Below are 20,616 nucleotides of genomic sequence, written 5' to 3'. Positions count from 1 at the left end.
AAACACAGCGAGTTGAGTTGATGCCAAAGAGCTCGATTTTGGTCTCATCTGACCACAACACTTTCAACCAGTCCTCTGCATCATTCAGATGTTCAGCGGCAAACTTCAGACGGGCCTGGACATGTGCTTTCTTGAGCAGAGGGACCTTGCAGGCACTACAGGATTTCAATCCTTGTCGGCGTAGTGTGTTACCAATTGTTTTCTTGGTGACTGTGGTCCCAGATGCCTGGAGATCATTGACAAGATCCTCACGTGTAGTTCTGGGATGATTCCTCACTGTTCTCATGATCATTGACACTCCACGAGGTAATATCTTGCATGGTGCACCAGACCTAGGGAGACTGACAGTTGTTTTGTGTTTCTTCTTTGTGAATGATTGCACCAACTGTTGTCACCTTCTCACCAAGTGGCTTGGCGATAGTTTTGTAGCCCAGTCCATCCTTGTGTAGGTCTACAATCTTGTCCCTGACATCCTTGGACAGTTCTTTGTTCTTTGCCATGGTGGAGAGTTTGGAATCTGATTGTTTGATTTCTCCTGTGGACAGGTGTCTTTTATACAGGTAACAAAATGACATTAGCAGCACTCCCTTTAAGAGACTGCTTCTAATCTCAGCTTGTTACCTGTATGAAAGACACCTGGTAGCCAGAAATCCTGCTGAATGATAGGGGATCAAAACCTATTTCCCTCATGAACATGCAGATCAGTGCATCATATATTAGACATGCATTTCTTTTGAATTCTTTTCATTTCTTTTGAATTTTTTGTTGCTATTCTGTCAGTGTTACAATACACCTACCATTCGATTTTTAGACTGATCATTTTTTTGTCAGTGGGAAAACATTCAAAATCAGCAGGGGATCAAATACTTATTTCCTTCACTGTATAAGTGGGAGGGAAAAAAAAGCCCCCTAAAAACACATGGACTTTCATATCAAAAATCCAACACATATAATACTCATGTTAACATTACAAAGTACTGTATCATAGAAGTAGAAAAATTACAACTTCATAGACAGATATAGATATATTGCTTCACAGGTGAAGTAATACATCTATATCTGTCTATGAAGTTGTAGTTTTTCTACTTTTATGATACAGTACTTTGTAATGTACTGTGATGTGTTTTCTAATGCAGTTCAGATCGCATTAAACTGCATGACAAGTGAAATAACATGAGTTTTTTTGGAGCCTGTTAACATACATGCAATGCGGCCATGATCCGATTTTGCAAAGGGGTCTGTGCAAGTTTGGTGCATTGCAGTCTGACTCTGAGGTCCATAGACGTCAATGGGAAGCTTTCTGATCTCTTATCTGTCCTATAGTCATACAAATTCAAGCATTCTTTCCTCACACCCCAAATTGCATCAATCCACACTGCAACTGCACTGCACCTAGGCTAAAAATGTACTGTATCCAGCATATTTAACACCCATGGTAGATAGTTTTGATTTCTTGCTCTGTAAGAAAAATAGTTTCATTATGAACCAGAAGAGAAACACCAGTGGTGAAAAATTGTAGTACCCTTTGCAATGGTGGTCAGTGGAAATGTGCCTTCTTATATTGCTACTTAGTGTAGTGGTCCCTAAAGCCAGCCATACATGGATTGAAATTTGGGCCAGTTCAGCAGGGACCAGCTGAATTTGGATCTATATATTGGCAGGCTGGTTGTACATAAGTCAATCTGTTTATTGACTTGTGTACAACCAGCCTGTTAGAAAATGTGCTCACTATCAGCGCTGGTGGAGGAGCTGAGGAGTGTATTGTGACTGTGAGGAAGTCTCCCTGCTGTCAGAATACATTGGCTTAGAAGAAGGGACTCCCCCATCCACCTCCAATGTGCGGATGAGGGGAAAAAAGTAATTTTATTTTTTTGAGCAGCAAAAAAAAAAAAAAAAAACACATTGGTGGCCATTGGGAGAAGGACACTTATATTGTTGACCAGTGGGAAAACTGCCCACCACAACTGGAAAGATAATTGATATCAGTGGTTACTGGGAGTTAGAAACTCTTCATTGCGCAAGGAACCCCCAGCAGTCTCTGGAGGAATGCTATTTAGGAGACTCTGCCTTAGACAGTTGTCAGTGGAAAAGGTTGTCACCATTGAAAGATTCTTCAATTATGGTGACAACTATAACATTTTCTTACAGAGATTTCACTTCCCAATCTTTCCTAACCAATAAAAAAATGACTTCAAGCAATTCTAAAGGTTCTTTTTTTGTAAAATAACAGACATGTCTATACTTACCTCCTGTGTGCAGTGGTTTTGCACAGAGCAGCCTGGATCCTCTTCTTGGGTCCCTCGCAGGCTCTCCTGGCTCCTCCTTTCTTTTGGGTGCCCCTACAGAAAGCAGTTTCCTATGGGGGCACCCGCTGCTCCGTGTGTCCATTCATACAAGGAGCCGCAGCTTGCCCCTCCCCCCCCCCACCTCATTGGCTGACTGCCTGTGATTGACAGCAGCGGGAGCTGACTGCTCCCGCTTGCTGTTTCCGCCAATGAGGAGTCAGAGACCCAGGACAGTCGAGGCTGTCATTCACATTGCTGGATCTCAATGAGGCTCCGGTAACTATTAAGGGGGCTGGAGGAGCCGCTGCACACAAGTTTTTTTTTTGCCCTCTGTGACCCATTGGGGACATTTCACTTCCTGTCAGCCAAAACAGGAAGTGAAAGGAAATCCTCCTAAAGTTAGGGAATCCCTTGTTGTCACCAGAACAAGTGTCCCTGTTGGAAGACATCCCATTTATTTCTATTCCAGTGACAACCCAAAATGAGGGTTTTTTTTTTTTTTACTTTCAATGATAACAGAAAACAGGACAAATAGAGGGTGACTCTCCATAATGTGGACAAAGACCACAATAAAAACCCGACAGGTGTTCTAATCCCTCTCCACTTCATGCAAAACTAAAAAAACAAAGTTTTACCTTAATACATAGAAGTAATATGCGGTTTTAGTAATGAAGCAAGCCCTAAAATACAAACATGTAAACATACCCTCAAACCTGAGCAGTGACTATTAATCAGTGCATTTTATATTGCATGACTGTCTGTATAAATGCTATAGCAGCACCTACCACAGGATGTCCCCACAGGACTAACCAGTAAGAAACACAAAACAATGCCCAGTCAATATTTTATTAAAAGGATTTACTATTTTCTTCCTTCATATTTTTAACTATTGGAAAATAAATCGTACAGTTCATAAAAGCGTCACATTATTTAACTAAAAATACATAAAACAAAATGAGATTTTAAATAAAAAAAAGTGAACAAAATGGAGATGAATGCAATCTATATCAATTTGTCATTTAGATGATTATTGGAATACTGCATCTATTTCTCTGGTCAGGTGAAAAGTAAAGTAATCTTGACTGAGACTCTGAGGCACTGAAGCACTTTTTGGGTCGGCATACTTCAAATCCTACAGCGGTCCACAAATACACCTCATTTGAAAACCGTTCGCTTCAGTTGTTGCTAAAAGCGAAACAATTACACAGATTGTCTCTTCTGTTGCAGTTTTCTTTTGCCTAAAGCTAAACAGTTTATGGAAACAGGTACAGGTTCTCTTTAATGGCTGCCAGATCCCATCTTCTTGTAATTTTGGTAAATGTCTAACTGTCTCCTGTCAGTTTTCACCTTTGCTCTTAAGAAACCACCTTCATCTGTTTCCAGAGACAAGCCTGCTGCAATTGTCATATCTGCAACTGTGTAGAAAAAAACTGTACATTTCATTTATTACACATTAAACTATATGATCATGATTTTTTTTTTCTAATTATGATCAAATCAACTGATAAGCGTGTTTTTTTTTTTAGTAAATTCCATTTTTAAAATGTATTTCCCTAATGGATAGGGCAGGGGAAACTACAATAAGTGTAATGACACCTAAATGAACAGTTGTCACGGTCTCCCCCCAAAAAAAAATAAATTACTAGACTATGGAGTCCTGTGTTGTCTTACATGAAGCCAAAATTCCCTCTGACACTCTTCCACGCTGCTATCTTTAATGGTGAACAGGAGCATGCACACACACACACTAAGTTTTAACCAGGTGTATGGGACCTGGAAGAAACCCCATAGTGTGTCTGTGCATGCACTGGACCCTCCCGCACATGCAAAGTGTCTGTATATGGCAAGGTCTCACAAACTGCCTCCCAGGATGTCTACATCCGGGGCCCACAACTTTCTCTCCTAGGTGAAGATGTAGCAATGAAAACTGAATTAAAATGTTTTAAAAACATTTTTGGAAATGTGTAAGGGCGGGGGACCTTGGGTAAATCTGCAAATGTGTAAGTTGAAATGTCCACTTTAAGTAGCTGAAAAAGACTGCACCTTTTATGATTAAACAGGTTACAAGGTGCCACGGATCTTTTGAACAATCAATCTAGCCAAAGCTAATCTTTCGGGTTACAGGTGGATATGTGTGAATTACTGCCTTTTTTAATATCTGTCAGACACAACAGCAGTTAGATCTCTCTGCTGGAATTTCCTTCTCTCCTGCCCTTCATACTGGCTATAATAGGTGGATGGTCCTGGGAACACAGCAGAGCTCCTGAGCTATAAGGAGCCTAACCTTAAAACACAGAGCAGAGATCCTTGTGACGGAGCCCATGAGTGATAAAGGAAGCCAGTTAATAGAATTGTCAACATATACCTAAAAAATCAAACATTATTCTTGGTGGTCTGAACCTTTAAGTGACAAATTTCATGATAACTATTGACATTACCAATTCTGATGCCACGTTTTTAGATTCATTTGATTATATATATTGTCCTAACAGATTCCAAACAGAGGGGACTGTAAACCGGATGCAGTTCTTGTCTGGCAGCTGATGTTCTAGGAGATAATGCCAAAGGTCCACCCTAAAAAGTCCTGTAGATGATTAAGAATTGGGTGACTAGATTAGGAATGAACCAATGAGCTGGTTGACATTCTTGATTTTGCAGATATCAAACTATGTTACCTAAAAAGGCAGGAAAAAAGGCAATATGGGAATTTGTTACAAAAATATCTATCCCCATAAGAAGAGGAGTAATAAGAGATTAACTAGCGCCACTAGATGTCCCATGACCCTGGGAGGAGTCATTAATGGCAATGCTCAGTTATGTCGACCACCACAGCCTTCTTCCAGCTGAAAAGGAAGTAGCCAGTTCCAGCTCCGGCTGCCACTGCGATGCACAGGTAGGCATTGTAAGTCATGAATATTAACATGAGGAAGTAGCTGACCACCACCTGGATGATGTGGAGGAAAGTCTGGAAGAAGTGAGGCATGCTTAGCATCTGCTGTCTGCGAAGAACAAGAAAAAATGGAATTTAAAACTCCAAGGCAATATTTTAAAAGAAAACCTTTATTTCGTTTACCTATTTATTACATATATAGTACACAGCTATCTAGGTCAACCGATTAAAAAAAAAAAAAAAAAAATACAAAACCTCCAATGACTGAGGTGGGCAGGTGTCACAATGTCCACTTCACCCAATCACAGGAAGCCTTGTATTCATTGATAAAATACAAAGCTTTCTGTGCAGTGCTCAGCCCAACTTGGTTTTGTTCCGGCAGCAGACAGGAAGTCCAAGGACCACTGCCGGAACACGGCACTGCATACTGTATGTAGCTAAGGCTACCTACAGTTTATACAGCAGCTTATATACCAATATGCAATGCCTATATACGCCTTTGTGTCACACATGTTTGCATTCCCATACAAGTCTATGGAAATGCAAAACTGGCTTACAGCAGGTCAGAAGGAGGTTGACTGCAGGACAAATGCTCCTGCCAATAAATTCTGAATGATCACAGAAGCCTCTCAAACTTCATTGACACAGGGTCCTATGTTGACAATAATCGCACAAATAAAATACAAAAACAAAACCCTCATCAGTCTCTATATGGCTGACACTAATAGGACTAAGATGGTGCTGCTCTGGGTTCAGCTAAAAATTTTAGTGTGGCAAGTGGCACTAGAGGAAAAATAGGAGTTTTTTTTCACATGGTACCATCATTGCGACATTGAATTATAAAAAAAAATTGTGCTGGGGAAGAAATATATCTGGATAAAGCTGCCAGTTCTCAATTTGTGGTGCCAAATATAAAAATTGTTGAACCATCTACACTAGACAGTTCAACATCATTGCAGCATCTATTTATCTGTTCCTGGGGATAAGCTTTAAAAAATTATAGTCCATACAAAAGGGTACTGCTTTTATTATCTCTTATAGCAGCCATACCTTAAGGACCACTGTTAGCTTTGCAGTTTGCTTGCTCTAAGCCTGGGCATGGCCACCCTAGTCTGTCAACCTCCAGAAACCCCCATATCTCCTAACACTTTCCTGTCTTTCACAAGAGGTAAACCCAAATATTTTGATTCTTCATGTTGTCCTTACCCGACAGTTTTGTGAGTCTCCATCAGGGTTGTCCCATTGGGTCCTGGCACTGGCATGGAGTTATAACGGATACTGACTTGTGACCTCCTGAGCAAGGCCTCTCGAGCAATCTTAAGCCCCTCATACAATATGGCCATCAGAAATACTGCCACAAAAGCTCCAGCCATTTCTAGTTGCAAAATGCAGAGAGAAGAGAGAGAGAGAGAGAGAGAGAGAAGAGACAAAGGAGAAATAAAGAGAAAAATACAGAGAGGAAAGAAAGTGACAAGAAAGGAAAAAGAGGAGAGACAGAGAAAAAAAAGGGAAAAAAAAAGAAGGAAGAGATAGGAAGAACACAGAGGAAATACAGAGGAAGAGACAGGGAAGAAATAAAGAGAAGAGACAGAGGAGGGGGAGAGAGAGAGAGAGGGGGGGAGAGAGAGATGAGAGAGAGAGAGAGAGGGGGGGAGTGAGAGAGAGAGAGTGAGTGTGAGAGAGAGAGAGAGAGAGAGAGAGAGAAGAGAAAGAAAGAAAAAAGGGAGATAGAGAGAAAGGAGAGAGAGAAAACACAAACAAAGAGAAGCCCAGAGGTTAGATAACTTGTTCGTGTTCAAGAGAACCTTTTTCTGTACATATACTTATCTATACAATTAGGAATTACCAGTAATGTAAAAATATAAAAGGTCACGTCCAAAAGTATATAAAACGGCCACAGGAGTACTTAGTCTTTTACTGCTCTTGTCTCACAACCTGCCATGCTTACCGCTCTATGACTTTTTGGAACAAAGTTTTACATTTTTATTGGTTTATGATGTTGAAGGTGAATCTAGCTCGGAGCCGGGACTCCATTCACCTCCTTTTTTCTCCCTTCTGTGCCTTTTCCTCTCGGTTTCCTCCTCTTTTTACTTTTTATTTTTAACTCAACCTGGCATTGTAGCACCTCTTATTCTGAATTTCCAGGTTAAATATACGTTGTTTATTCACAAGTAAATCAACGTCCTATACATTTCCTGTTATATCTAAGTTGTGTTCACAGGATGTTTTTCTGTTATTTGTATTGGAGATATACGTCATATTTGATCTCCATTTGTACAAAAAATTCTCTCAAAAAACATATATTGAAGAAAAAAAAAAAAAAGGGAATATATTGCATAGTATAGTTTCCATACATGGAAACAGCCATATTTCCGCATTACATACTCAGGGTCTGCTTCCTGCTTTGTAGTGCTACACAATGGTTGTACTTTACTGTTCCCACCTCAGAATGTAAGTCTAAAGTCGAGTTTTTTTTTCTTAGTAGCCAGGAGGATGAATAGGGTAAGTCAAAGACAGAGCTTTCTCTAACGGCTAATCTACAAATCGATATATTTAATACAATAAAACAAATAAAACAAACAATGCAAGCATTTAAAAACACAAAGTATCATAAAAATCATTCAAGGTAAAATCTGCAATAATGAATCAAATATGCGAACAATGAAAATGCAATGCAGAGAGACCTGGTCATATTTCACCATAGATGAATTTGCATGTTTCACACAAGACCTGCATGCATGGGGTTACGAAGTCATTAGATTTTTGCTGTCACTTTTGGTATTCACTTAAAAAGATTTAAGTCAATATCAGGGGCGGACTGACAACTCATGGGGCCCCCGGGCAAAAGGGGATCATGGGGCCCCTGTGTCCCTGCCCAAACTCAAAAAAGCCTATAAAAAGGGTACCAGGGGCATCTCATGGGGCCCCCTACTGACCCCGGGCCCTCGGGCAGTGCCAGAGTTTCCAAATGGTCAGTCCGCCCCTGGTCAATATCAACTTAACAGAACCGTAGTTAACATATGTACAAATTACCAGCAGAAAAAAACTCCACCATCATATAAAAATAAACATTTGTTAGGCATGCCCCACTTTAAAATCCCTGGGAGTCACTGGAGAGAAGTTCCTAAACTTTTAAATTCTCCCACATATGTATGACTGTTAGAGGCACATTGACCTCAAACTATGCTTTCTCCATAGAAATAGTGTGGCTGGGTGATGATTGATAGGTTACAGCCTTGTGAATCAGCAGTGGCAATGCTAACCATGCTCCCTACAACATTTTTTAATCTCACTGTGGTGCGAGCAAGCACAGCCTATATGAGAGAGGCAACTCTGCAGTGAATTCAGGATCACTGCAGCATCGTTGCCACCCCATCACAGGAAGCTGCATTAGGTGGACATCACTTTCAGGATCAACAGGAGTGTGGGAGACTTTACAGGGGGACTAAAACTATAAGTACTACTGCACTTAGAATTAAATGTTGCAGCACATTCTTTTTAATGGCAGGCTATAGCTCTACTTTAAGTCTTAGAAGGAAGAAGAGGAAGCGCCTTCAAAGTGCAGTATAAGTGTAGAAATTTATCAGACCATAGTTAAAAACACCAACAGTATTTGTGGAAATGAATCACTCATTAGAACACAGAGGAGGGGAACCGAGGTGCATAGCCACTCATCAACGTCCTGCAGGAGGCGCACACATGGGCGGATGTGATGTTACAGGAAAGAAAAGGACTGGTGCACCAACAAGACAGGCTACACGCTCGGAACTAACTTCTCCCTCTAAAGGTCTTTATACTGCACTTAGAAGGCGCTTTCTTCCTTCCATGTTATACAGAGTTTGGCTTGCTCTGGGATGGCTGCCGCTTGTGCTATTTAGGACCACATGGACATTTATGGACTCTATATGGACTTATTGACACTGTTCATACTGATTTTAGGACTACTCGTATAGCCCTTTTGTGCACCTGCATTTGTTCCTTCTACTTTACGTCTTAATGACCCTGTTCCAGCAGGCCTTCACTAAGCAACAGACAGAGAATTGTGGCTCAACTCAAGCAGAATGATCTCCCTTTACTTTGCTATTGTCAAAATACTAGTCCCGGGGGGCCAACCTATAGTTGATGTGGTATTTACCTCCTGCTGAATTAATCACCAATCCGGAGAACAGAAGTTCTACGTTTTCATATCCAAAGTAAAAGGTCATATGCTGAGAAAGAAAAAAAAATTACATTAATTATAGTATATCTACAAGTTTCCATCTGTATATCATACAGTACATCTTAGGACACTGCTGATTAATACATTAAAAACCACATGTATTAAACTATATCTCCAAAAGGTTTTCATTCTGAATTGACTGAGGAAGGGTCAGAACCCATATTTGTTGTAAACTGCTGTGTTCCTATCCTCGCCCTCTTTGTCCTGGTGACCATTTTCACTGGGAATGAAAGTGAGGGAAATTCTATATAACAATAACATTGTAGCTTCATTCCTGTTTGTACAAAAATCCTTTAAATAAAGAATTTAAAAAAAAAAAAGTACATTTGAGAACATTTTGAGAGGAATAATGGGGAAATAATCCAATGAGAACACTATCTCTGGTGACATTTATACGTGCATTTAATGTATTTTAGGTTTTTTTTTCCCCCTTGAAAGCCCTCTCTTATGTAGATAACCAAAAGCCCCAAGACTGCTGCAAGCTGGCACCATCTTGGATGTGATTACAGTAACACCAGTGGACTCAGAGCTGTCACTCTAGTGAAACTCTATAATTTTCCCTTCATTCATCCACTAGCTGCTGCATGAACGGTTATATATGGAGATGGCGGGGTGGGGGGTGTGGGATGGTTGATGTGCTGGGCCAACACAGAGTATTTAGACAGTAGTCAATTTTTCTAGAAGGTTCAGAGGCACATTTTAAGTGAATAAAATTGAATGGAAAGGATAAACACTACAAAGCAGCATTTAAAATACTTGATTATTCTTTGATTTTACTTGCATTTTTTTAGGGCAATGACAGGGTCTTTTTAACATACGTTCATCACCTTTGATTGGCTGGTGCCAATCTTATTTAAGAGTGTAAGTGTAACTTCAACTCGACTAGTGGAGGTGGTGATGGTTGTTGTAATGGTGGTGGTGGGCAGAGAACATGGGAAGACATCTTAGAGAATGCAGAGAGCAAGTTGCAAGGGAATTGGTAAAGGGGTGGGAAGTAGATACACTGGGGGTTTGTAGAAGGACATAGCAAGGCATAATAAGTGACTGCAACCAGAGGACATGGGGCAGAATCAAAGCAGGATTGTCAAAACGAGACGGGAGAGAGTGGGGTTGCAAGGCAGGAATTGGAAGATCAGACTGGTAAGGGAGCAGGATCAAAAGATACAGATGGTATAGATCAGCCTTTCTCAACCTTTTTAACATGGAGGAACCCCCTAAAATAACTTTTTGGCTTTAGGGAACCCCTGCTAATAAGTTTTATATTTACAGCTCAAAGTACATTAGTGTGATGGTCAGTGGGAAGAATACTCCTTACACTTGCCTTTGGGAAGAATTACCCCCTTACAGATAGCTAAAAAGATCAATGGTGTCAGTGGGAACTTACCGGAGCAGCAAACTTGCTTATTGCTCAAGGAAACCCTAGCAATTTCTGAAGGAACCACAAGATTTCATGGAACCCTGGTTGAGAAACCTTGGTATAGATGACAGGGTAGCCAATGGGAGAAGATCGTTGATTGAAAGTGAGAGTGAAGTGATTAGGCAGGGAAACTATCAGTACACTGAATGTAAGGCTGAGGAACAGGGGATCAAACAATAAAAGGGGAACAGACAGCTGACAGACAACAACAGAGATGCAAAGAACAAAGGAAGAAAGCGAGAATGTAAGTGAGGAATGGGAATCAGACAGGTACTAGGTTAGGAGGGGAGCATAGTGGGGTAATGCAGTTTAGGGAAGAGAACAGTGTTAGCCAAGCAATAAATTACAAGGATAGCAGATGTGGGAGAGAGTCAATCAGGCCAACTGTAGCTGATGCCCAGTGTTACAAGGCCAGAGAACATAGGCAAGAAGTGGGAGAGCAGCAAACAGGCCATCAGGAAGATGCAGCACAGAAGACCGGGTGAAGGATGGAGGAGGACCAACGGTGTATAAAGTGACAGTGGAGAGAGGTGCAAGGCACAGGGGAAAAGGTGGAGTAGGTAGGCCGTGTTTACTACACACATTTCACAAGACTTCATTTTAGTTCCGATCAATAAAACTTGAGAGCCGTTACCCACCATCATATGCATGCCAGTCCCTGCATTATGGTCATGTCCAGCTGTGGTTGCAGGATGGTGACCTGCATGAGGATCAGACGTGGTCATTGCGTGATGATTGTGGTCCATTGTGGAATTGTTCAACACAGCTATTCCCAGCGAAATCTAAAATAAAAACAGTACATATCAGTTTTATCACGTAGTGTGTAGAGAGAACAAAAAAAAAAAAATTGCCATAAAACAAAGAGCTAACCACCATTAAACGAGCAGAAATATTGCCTATTAGTCAACTCCATACAGTTACTTCCTTTTAGTTCTGGATAGGGTGAGGAAGGATTAGAACCTCTGAGATGGACACTAAAAGGTCAATTTTAAAAAAATTGCTAGATAAATGCAACAAATTTTCCCTGCATATTGTCTAAAAGGTTTATTTCCAGTGATTGTCAGCTCCCTCTAGTGTCCCTATTGCATGTTTTTCCTAACTGAGGTATTTCAGGAAAATACCACATTATGGCCACTAGATGAAGCTGACAATCATAGAAAATAAAACCATTGGACAGAATATGGGGGAAATTTGCAGTGATTGGGTGAATATTTGTGACATTCATTCATTCAGCAAATATTATTATATAGTATTTATATAGTGCTAAAAGGTTTGCTCAGCGCTGTACATTATAGTGGGGGACAGTACATGAGACAATACAGTAACAAAACAAAACACGAGGGGTTCAAGGGCCCTGCTCTTTCGAGCTTACAATCTAGGACTCCTTAGTTTTAAAGTTACTGAGCCCTTGATGGAGAGAATGTATTGGATTTCTCAGTGATTTCCTGGGAAAAGACAATAATTAAAACCTGACTGAGGTATTAACTATTCCCTTGCGCTATCCAAAACAATCTTGAAAGTTTTGCAGGATCTGTACTTTAATTTCCAGTGGAGCCTATAAGCAACCCTATAACATTAAAAACCAAAAAGGAAGCAAAACTCCAAAATATATTTCCTAGGTTATTCTGAAATTTTAAGAGAAACATTCCCCCCCCCACCTCCACCAAGAACCACAAGCAACATGGGGGGGGGGGGTACATGTTCTTTCTTTTGTGACTCTTCCTCCCTTCTGCTGGCAACTGGAATCCCAACTCCCTCTTACTATTATCAGGTCTATGCAACCTTGGCAAAGCCTGCAACGGAGATAGCTATTGTTGACAATCCTCCAAGCAAGAAATCCTTTCTGTAGCTTTGATGTGAACTCTCACAGACAGGTTACAAATCAATATACTGGCTGAGAATAATTTCTACAGCTTTAATAGGTTTCATGTTTATAGACCCAATATAGCCACTTATCACTGTGCCCTTTGAATGTATTCATCGACTTCCAAGATAAAGCAGTACAGGCATGCTCACTCCACCAATGCCTGATTGGCCCATTGCTATGGTCGTACGACAGAGGAGGAAATGCCTAAACTAAACAGAAGAGATCTAAGTGTAGACAATTTATTAAAAGTAGGTATTAATGCATTCATAAGAAGGTCAGCTTTTTTCAAATCCAAAATCCCTCTGTGGAGTGGCTATGGGCTACAGAGATTGGTAGGGAGGTGGCTGGTAAATGCAGATTTGCACTCAAAGCTTCTGGTGTGGGCAGGATGATTACTGTCAAGTTGGAACACAACCTCCCTTAGAGATAGTGGCTTGGGGGCTTCCAGGATCACGTCGGCTAGCTCTATGGCTTCTGGGATCACTCCACTGACCGACTCTAGCGAATTTATGATAAACTGGCCTTCTCATTAATGCAGTAAGTGCAATCTTATTTTTAATACCTACTTTTAATTAATTGTCTACACTTAGATGGTGGCACCCTCTTCTGTTTAATTTAAGCATTTCCTCCTCTGTCACATGACCATAGCAATGGGCCAATCAGGCACTGAGAACCACATGGTGGACTGGGCATGCCTGTACTGCTATATCTCATGGTGGCACCCTCTTGTTTAATTTAAGCATTTCCTCCTCTGTCACATGGCCATATCAATGGGCCAATCAGGCACTGAGAACCACATGGTGGACTGGGCATGCCTGTACTGCTATATCTCATGGTGGCACCCTCTTGTTTAATTTAAGCATTTCCTCCTCTGTCACATGGCCATATCAATGGGCCAATCAGGCACTGAGAACCACATGGTGGACTGGGCATGCCTGTACTGCTATATCTCATGGTGGCACCCTCTTGTTTAATTTAAGGATTTCCTCCTCTGTCACATGGCCATAGCAATGAGCCAATCAGGCACTGAGAACCACATGGTGTACTTGGCATCCCTGTACTGCTATATCTCATGGTGGCGCCCTCTTCTGTTTAATTTTGGTATGTGAATTAGGTTGCTCAAGACCTGGTCCAGAGGAGAAGCAACCATATTCAGTGTTATGTAGTGACTCTTACCAAACTTTTTTCATTTTTGTTCCCATCCATCAGGCCGTTCCTAATACCAAGTAGTCAAAATAATGCCATAATTATTAGAAATAGCAACCACCTAGGTAGACTCTATTCCCATAGACAACTGGTGGGGGTCTGTAGGTGCAGTGGTGTGCCATAGAATAAAAGCAACATCATATATTACACACCTTATGGCACTTCATATGTTACATAGTTAGTCAGATGTAAAAAAAACCTCCATATACAGAATCCTATGCCCACAGTTCATTCATAGGAAGGGGGAAAAAATCCTATAAAGCATGGTCCAATGTACTCCAGCCAGGGGAAAATAAATTATTCCTTTCCCCAGGAGGCAATCGGATATTCTCTGGTGTTACTACCTATAAATGTTAATATCCAGTTATATTTTGTACATTTAGGATTTATATTTTTTTTTAGCCACAGATGAACATGTCTGAATCTGTAGTAGTGGGCAGAGGGTTAACTGATATTGTATCTACCATGTTTTCCTTGGCCCACCTCATATCCTGCTCTCTGTGAGGACGTCAGTCCCCTGGGGACAGCAGATGAAGAGATTGTGGCCGGTGTCATTAACAGTATTAAAAAGGTATCAGATGCAGGAAAAGGTCTCTGTGTGCCTGGGGACTTGTATGGCGCAGGGGGATAATGAATATAACTACATTAAATGAGTTAAACATCTAAATGTACCAGCCTCTCTTACAGCAACAATTGTCAGCAATATGATATTAAAGTCAATTGGCAATCTGCTAAATCCTGTGCCAGCTATGTTAGAAAGTCCAGTCAATCTAGCCCAAAGGAACTAGAACAAATTCAATTTTCAATGGAGAAGGCCACAGGGTTGTGTTCTTTATCCTGCCTTCAATATCTTGTCACTGAGCGAGTAAGACTGGAGTTCAGACTTCACTGCCATCCAGAGGCGTCCCTAGGGTTGGTGTCACCCGGTGCGCTAACACTTGGTGACACCCCCTCCGACGACCCCTGCAGAATGGATCAGATCTGCGGATTGAACAGGAGATCGTCGGCTTGCTTTACAACTTACCTTTTCGTGGAGCAGGTCCGGTGTCACCCCAGGCGGTCGGTGTCACCCGGTGCGGGCCGCACCCCCCGCACCTGCCTCAGGATGCCACTGCTGCCATCACTGGATGCATGCTTATTCCAGGATTAGTGACTTGCTAAGTGGAAAGTCAGATTCAGGGTGACAGCACCTGGCACGGTAAAAACATGTTTGTAAGGCTTCTCCCCAACTTACCTATCGAAGTGGAAACTGGATCTGAGAAGAACCTTCACAGAAGCCCAAAAATCCAACATACTTTTTTCACTGAATTGTGTTTGTGCACGAAAATACAACAGAAAAACTTGCCCTCGGTTTGCGCACTACTGGGGAGAGGTTCACCGTATCATCCAAAAATTCACGGATTACCCCGTGCCTGTAGACCCAGCATTTTTTCTTTCACATGTCACCAATATGCCATCCAGGACTTACAAGTAGTCAGTTGTACGCTTACCTATTGAACGCAGCTAAATCTTGCATCTCCCCATGTTGGAGAGAGGTAAAACCTTCATCGATCGGGCTTTGGCTACGTAAAGTCAAGGAAATGAACCATATGGAAGTGTCAGGGCAGGGGCCGAGGAACGGACAGGCAGGCCTAACAATGTAACGCACTGGCTGACGACAACCACTACCCACAGACCGAAGTCCCTCAGGGCGCGGAGTCTAAGTCCCAGGCTGCCCTTCACCAAGGTCCCTGATGGTGGGGATGGACTTGACGCAGCCAGGAACCAGGTCGCGGCCCCCGAGACACCTCAGCTGCGGTAATGGCCGCCGCCAATGGCGTGTAGCTGGTGGAAGAGACAAAAGAGTAGTCAGACAAGCCGGGTCAACAACAACAGGACAAAACAGTACAGGACAGCAGACGAGAATCACAGGTCACGAGCCGGGTTCAGCAACAGAGGGTCAGATCAAGGGAGAATACAAAGAATAGTCAAGTCACAAGCCAAATCAGATACCAGGAGAGTCAGAACAGAGTAATAGCAACACAAAGACACAAGTGCAAAGAGCATGTGCGGGCCACAGGCTTATATGTCATCAGCCACACCCCTCTGGGGGATGGACCACAGAGACCTGAAGGCATAAAAGGATTCCCATCATGCACAGCAGAATCCAAGATGGACGCCAGCACATGGAGTAACATAACCTCAGGGAAAAGGTAGGACCTTGACAGGAAGACCTGGTGCTTACACATCGACATAAACATGAAGTATATTCTAAAACTTGGACACTATGGAACTTGTTTATCAACTCAGCCGAGGGGAAGTCTCTCTTTGAGGTGGAGAAGGAGTAACCACCCTTTACTTGGCATCTAGTGATCTTTTTTTTTTTTTTTCCTTTCTTCTCCACTCTTCCTCCTTTACTCCTAGCTGTATTTCTCTCCGTTTTCTCCACTCTCTATTTCCAAATCTTTTTATATTTTACATATACAGTATATGTGATATATGTTTATTATGCTATTTGTAAGATTTGTAATAAACAAAAACATTTACACATCGGAATATCTCCTAAATGGTGAACAATCACATGACTGCACTGAATTAAAAAAAAAGGGTCTACAATGAGATTTTTTTCTTTCAAAGCAGCTCTCTCCTTGCTAGCTGTGTTGTCGGACATCTGCGGGGAGGCGGAGGAGAGGTGTCCTGTCCTACCTTGCAAGGAGCCCTAAACAGCACCTAGGAAGATGGGACAAAGTGCATGCCAATCCCTCCACTGGCTCCCGATTGCCCAACGCATAAAATTCAAACTACTAACACTGACGTACAAAGCTGTTCATAACACTGCCCCAAACTACATCACTGACCTGATATCCATCTACCACCCAAAACGCACTCTCCGCTCCTCACAAGACCTCCTACTCTCCAGCTCCCTGGTCTCCTCCTCCCATGCCCATCTCTGGGACTTCTCCAGGGCTTCCCCCATCCTCTGGAACTCACTACCCCAATCCATCAGACTGTCACCTACCCTCCTCACCTTTAGGCGCACCCTGAAAACCCATCTCTTCAGAGAAGCCTACCCCGCCCTCACCTAACAGCTGATCTCCTCCACTCTTCCTACCACTCCATCTCCCACAGCCAATTCCTTCTGTACCACTATCCCCTCCCTCCTAGATTGTAAGCTCCAAGGAGCAGGGCCCTCGAACCCCTCGTGTATTTTATTGTATTGTTACTGTACTGTCTCATGTATTGTCTCCCATTGTAATGTACAGCGCTGAGCAAACTGTTGGCGCTATATAAATACTGTATAATAATGTAGTACTTTGTCCCCTTGGAGAAAATAACACATTAACAAAACTTCTAACTTTAGCGTGTTCATAGACAACCCAAATTTTAGCACATTTCTGCAGAATCGGACAAAATAAAAGCAGTTGGTGACCATACAAGCACCATCCGGCTGACTGAGCCAGGTTGAAAATGATCTAGTTCAGCTGTATCATTGTATTCAGGTAGCCACAAGTCCTGCAGCTGTCTGAATACAATTGCCTGCAGTGGTGGTTCCTCCCACTAAGTGAACGCTAGAAAATCAAGCTCTAGTCAACTGTGCCTGAAACAGGTATCCCACTATTCCTGTTCTGGTGACAACTGTAAAATTTTGGATTTCCCATCACTTTTTTGGTGGCAGTGGTCACCAGGACAGGATAACTCTTTTTAGCAGGGATACAGATTAGAAGAAAAAAAACCTGACACAGGTTCTAACCCTTCCCCCTTCTCAAGATAATCCAGACATGGTGGAACTGTTCAATTGTAACAAACTTTCAGACTTTGGATTAAAATAAAATATTTCTGCGGAATCATTTTATGTTTGTCATAGCAATTCCTCAGGCTATTTGCTGAGCACTTGCACAGGACTTTCCGCTCTGACATTCCCCTAAAGTACACACTTCATGCTCTGTATGCAAATACTGAATTTTCTGGCAGTACGTGGATTAGGTATAATTTCTTTCATGCTGCAATTAGCACAGATCAGGCTGTCAACATAAAAATCCTACTGTATTCATCACATCAGTCCTTAATCTTCGTCATTAAGAATACCATTTAAGTTGTAATTAGTGGGCATTGATGGCAGATGTCGCTCTGATAACATACGGTGGTAAGCTCTCTGCAAATCTAGAGTCGTCACAGCCAGGGGCGGACTGACAACTCATGGGGCCCCCGATCAATAGGGGATCATGGGGCCCCTGTGTCCTTGCCAAAACTCAAAAAAGCCTATGAAAAAGGTACCAGGGGCATCTCATGGGGCCCCCTACTGACCCCGGGCCCTTGGGCGGTGCCCGAGTTTCCAAATGGTCAGTCTGCCCCTGGTGACGGCATTGGTACTTGTGACAGTTGTTCACATGGCTTTCCTCCTTTGCTACAGTGGAGGATCAGGTCTGCTTGCTGGAAATTCTCATTGTTTGAACACTCAGGCTAGGTTCACATCTGTGCGGGTGGTGCCGCTGCGGATCTGCACAAAAATCCATGCAGCCGCACCACCCACACAGAATAATACAGACCCTCGGGCGGGTGCCATTAATTCTAATGGAATGCCGCCCGCACTGGAAATCGCAACCGCACTGGGAACCGAGGTTCCCGTGTGGGCTGCGGTTTCCAAATAAGTGCAGGGACTTTTTCCCTGCATGTCATGGGGCATGGGAGTCCATTCAAATGAATGGGCTCTCGTGCCCTCGCAAAATGTAGCCTGCAGGAACGTGGATATGTGAACCAGGGGTGAAGACACTTGTTGACTCTCTTACAAAATAACATAAATTATAGCAAATACAGTATAGGCCTAAATTTTTACTAAACCCAGGACCCTGCATTCACTATATCTGGTCTCCCACAGTACACAGAACATGGAAATGTAATTATTTTACTAAATATAAACCGCTAAATACCTTTTCTCATCAGCAGTTAGAGCAGTCTTGTGACTTCTATCAGTGCCCAGCAGAGCACTGGTTAAAGCTTGTAGGAGGTGTTTTCATTCTCCCCTGATTGTCCTATGAGGACGCAGGACCCCTGACCCTCTGTCTGGACAGTGCTGATTGGCCCTGTGCTGATCACATGCACTCACCCAACAAGAAAAAAAAAAACTAGCAATACACAACAAACTGAGAATTTGCAACTTGCCTCTAAGGTTCTGTTCTATCAGCAGTTGGATTGGGGACAGTGGAAGAAGGGGAGGATTAGAGAAGACAGGATCAAACAGCCTTTTTACAAAAATGCAAAGGATTACCCCTTTGGTTTCACAGTGAGTATAACAAGGAAGCTTTACTGCATATACAGACTGATTTTACTGTTGTGGGTTTATTAACACGTTAAAACTGAAAATCACGATTGACATAAACTCAGAAAGATCTGCTAACACATGGAATATTTAGAAATATTCACTGTGCCCAAGGCTGGCCATAGATTATACAATTGTATTTTCTTCAACCATGAGTTGGTTGTGTTGATAGGAGAACCCCTCCTGCTGAATGTTGTATTCTGACAGTGGGAGGTTTCCCAGCAGTCAGAATACAATGATCACTGCTGACAGCTTTAGCCACCAGCAGTAATCGCAAGAAAAAAACCTGATAGGCTGGTTGTACTGACGTTGATCAATAGATCGGCTTCAGCTCAACCAGCCCACCCATAGATGGATCGAAATTAGGCCGGTTCCTGCTGAACCTGCAGTACCTGATGAGGAGACATTTGACTCCTTGCTGGAGAGTAAGCAGTACCTGATGAGGAGACATTTGACTCCTTGCTGGAGAGTAAGCAGTACCTGATGAGGAGACATTTGACTCCTTGCTGGAGAGTAAGCAGTACCTGATGAGGAGACATTTGACTCCTTGCTGGAGAGTAAGCAGTACCTGATGAGGAGACATTTGACTCCTTGCTGTAGAGCGGACCTGGGCAAGTTGCAGCACCATGGCCACATCTGTCCCTATGGCTACCCCTACCTGTCCCTTGATGCATCCACTATCAGTATGCCTCTCTGAGCCTGCCAGTGAGGAAGCAGAGTGGCTCAGAGAAGTACACTGACAGATGTTTGTGTGGAGAGCTGCAAGAACTGGTAGGAGAGAGCCTGAGGAGCTGATCAGTAAAGCAGGGATGCTCAGTTCTGGTGAGAGAGCGCTGCCTAGGAGATGTCCTGAGGCTCTTCCACCACTCTGCTACACCACCAGGTCCTTCCTGTGTGAGTGCCTGCACGTGGCAAATCCCTAAAGCCATGCACATGTTCTTTGCTCCAGAATTTGCAAAAATCCCAGTTGTACTCATCTCAGGCTCTCTCCTTCCAGTCACAGTGCTTTTAAGAGGGGGCTGAAAGGCAGTGTGTTACTTCAACTCCACACCATCTAAGTTAAAAATGCTGAGCCCGCAAAGCAATGCATCATGACAAGCAGTTGTACCCAATATTCCTAGCACCAGGTGTTTGTTTTCAATGTTTACATACTTATGGACCGTCCCAGGTCCAAAATAACATTGAGCACAATTGAAGTGATACTAAAGGTATAATTTTTTTTTTTCAATAACAAACATGTCATTCTTACCTGCTTTGTGCAATGGTTTTAACACAAAGCAGCCCCGATCCTCCTCTTCTCGCACACCCAGCTGGTGCTCCCGGCCCCTACCTAATGTTGGGTGCCCCCATAGAAAGCTGCTTGTTATGGGGGCACCCGAGCAGGCATGCTACTGTGCGGCTGCTCTGTCAATTCACACATGACGCTGCAGCTCGGC

The 20,616-nt window shown here is 42.7% G+C and overlaps 1 protein-coding gene across 2 annotated transcripts in view; it reads right to left on the bottom strand.

Moving 5' to 3' along the window:
- Positions 1-3,117: 3,117 nt before the first annotated feature.
- SLC31A1 (solute carrier family 31 member 1) overlaps positions 3,118-20,616 on the bottom strand; it is a 78,433-nt gene continuing 60,934 nt past the window's right edge. For both annotated transcript variants that reach the window (XM_089675192.1, XM_089675193.1), the window contains exons 2-5: positions 11,450-11,593; positions 9,311-9,383; positions 6,382-6,550; positions 3,118-5,284 (exon numbers count right to left, since the gene is read on the bottom strand). In XM_089675192.1, coding sequence (XP_089531318.1) covers positions 5,083-5,284; positions 6,382-6,550; positions 9,311-9,383; positions 11,450-11,557 — 552 coding nt within the window. In that variant the 5' untranslated portion in view covers positions 11,558-11,593 and the 3' untranslated portion in view covers positions 3,118-5,082. The remainder of the gene's footprint in view (positions 5,285-6,381; positions 6,551-9,310; positions 9,384-11,449; positions 11,594-20,616) is intronic.

Source organism: Staurois parvus, unplaced genomic scaffold, assembly GCF_062004578.1.
Source record: "Staurois parvus isolate SC_StPar_1 unplaced genomic scaffold, SC_StPar_1.0 ptg000154l, whole genome shotgun sequence".
NCBI lineage: Eukaryota > Metazoa > Chordata > Amphibia > Anura > Ranidae > Staurois > Staurois parvus.
Note: the sequence above shows the minus strand (reverse complement) of the source record. Positions and strands in the feature narration are given on the sequence as shown.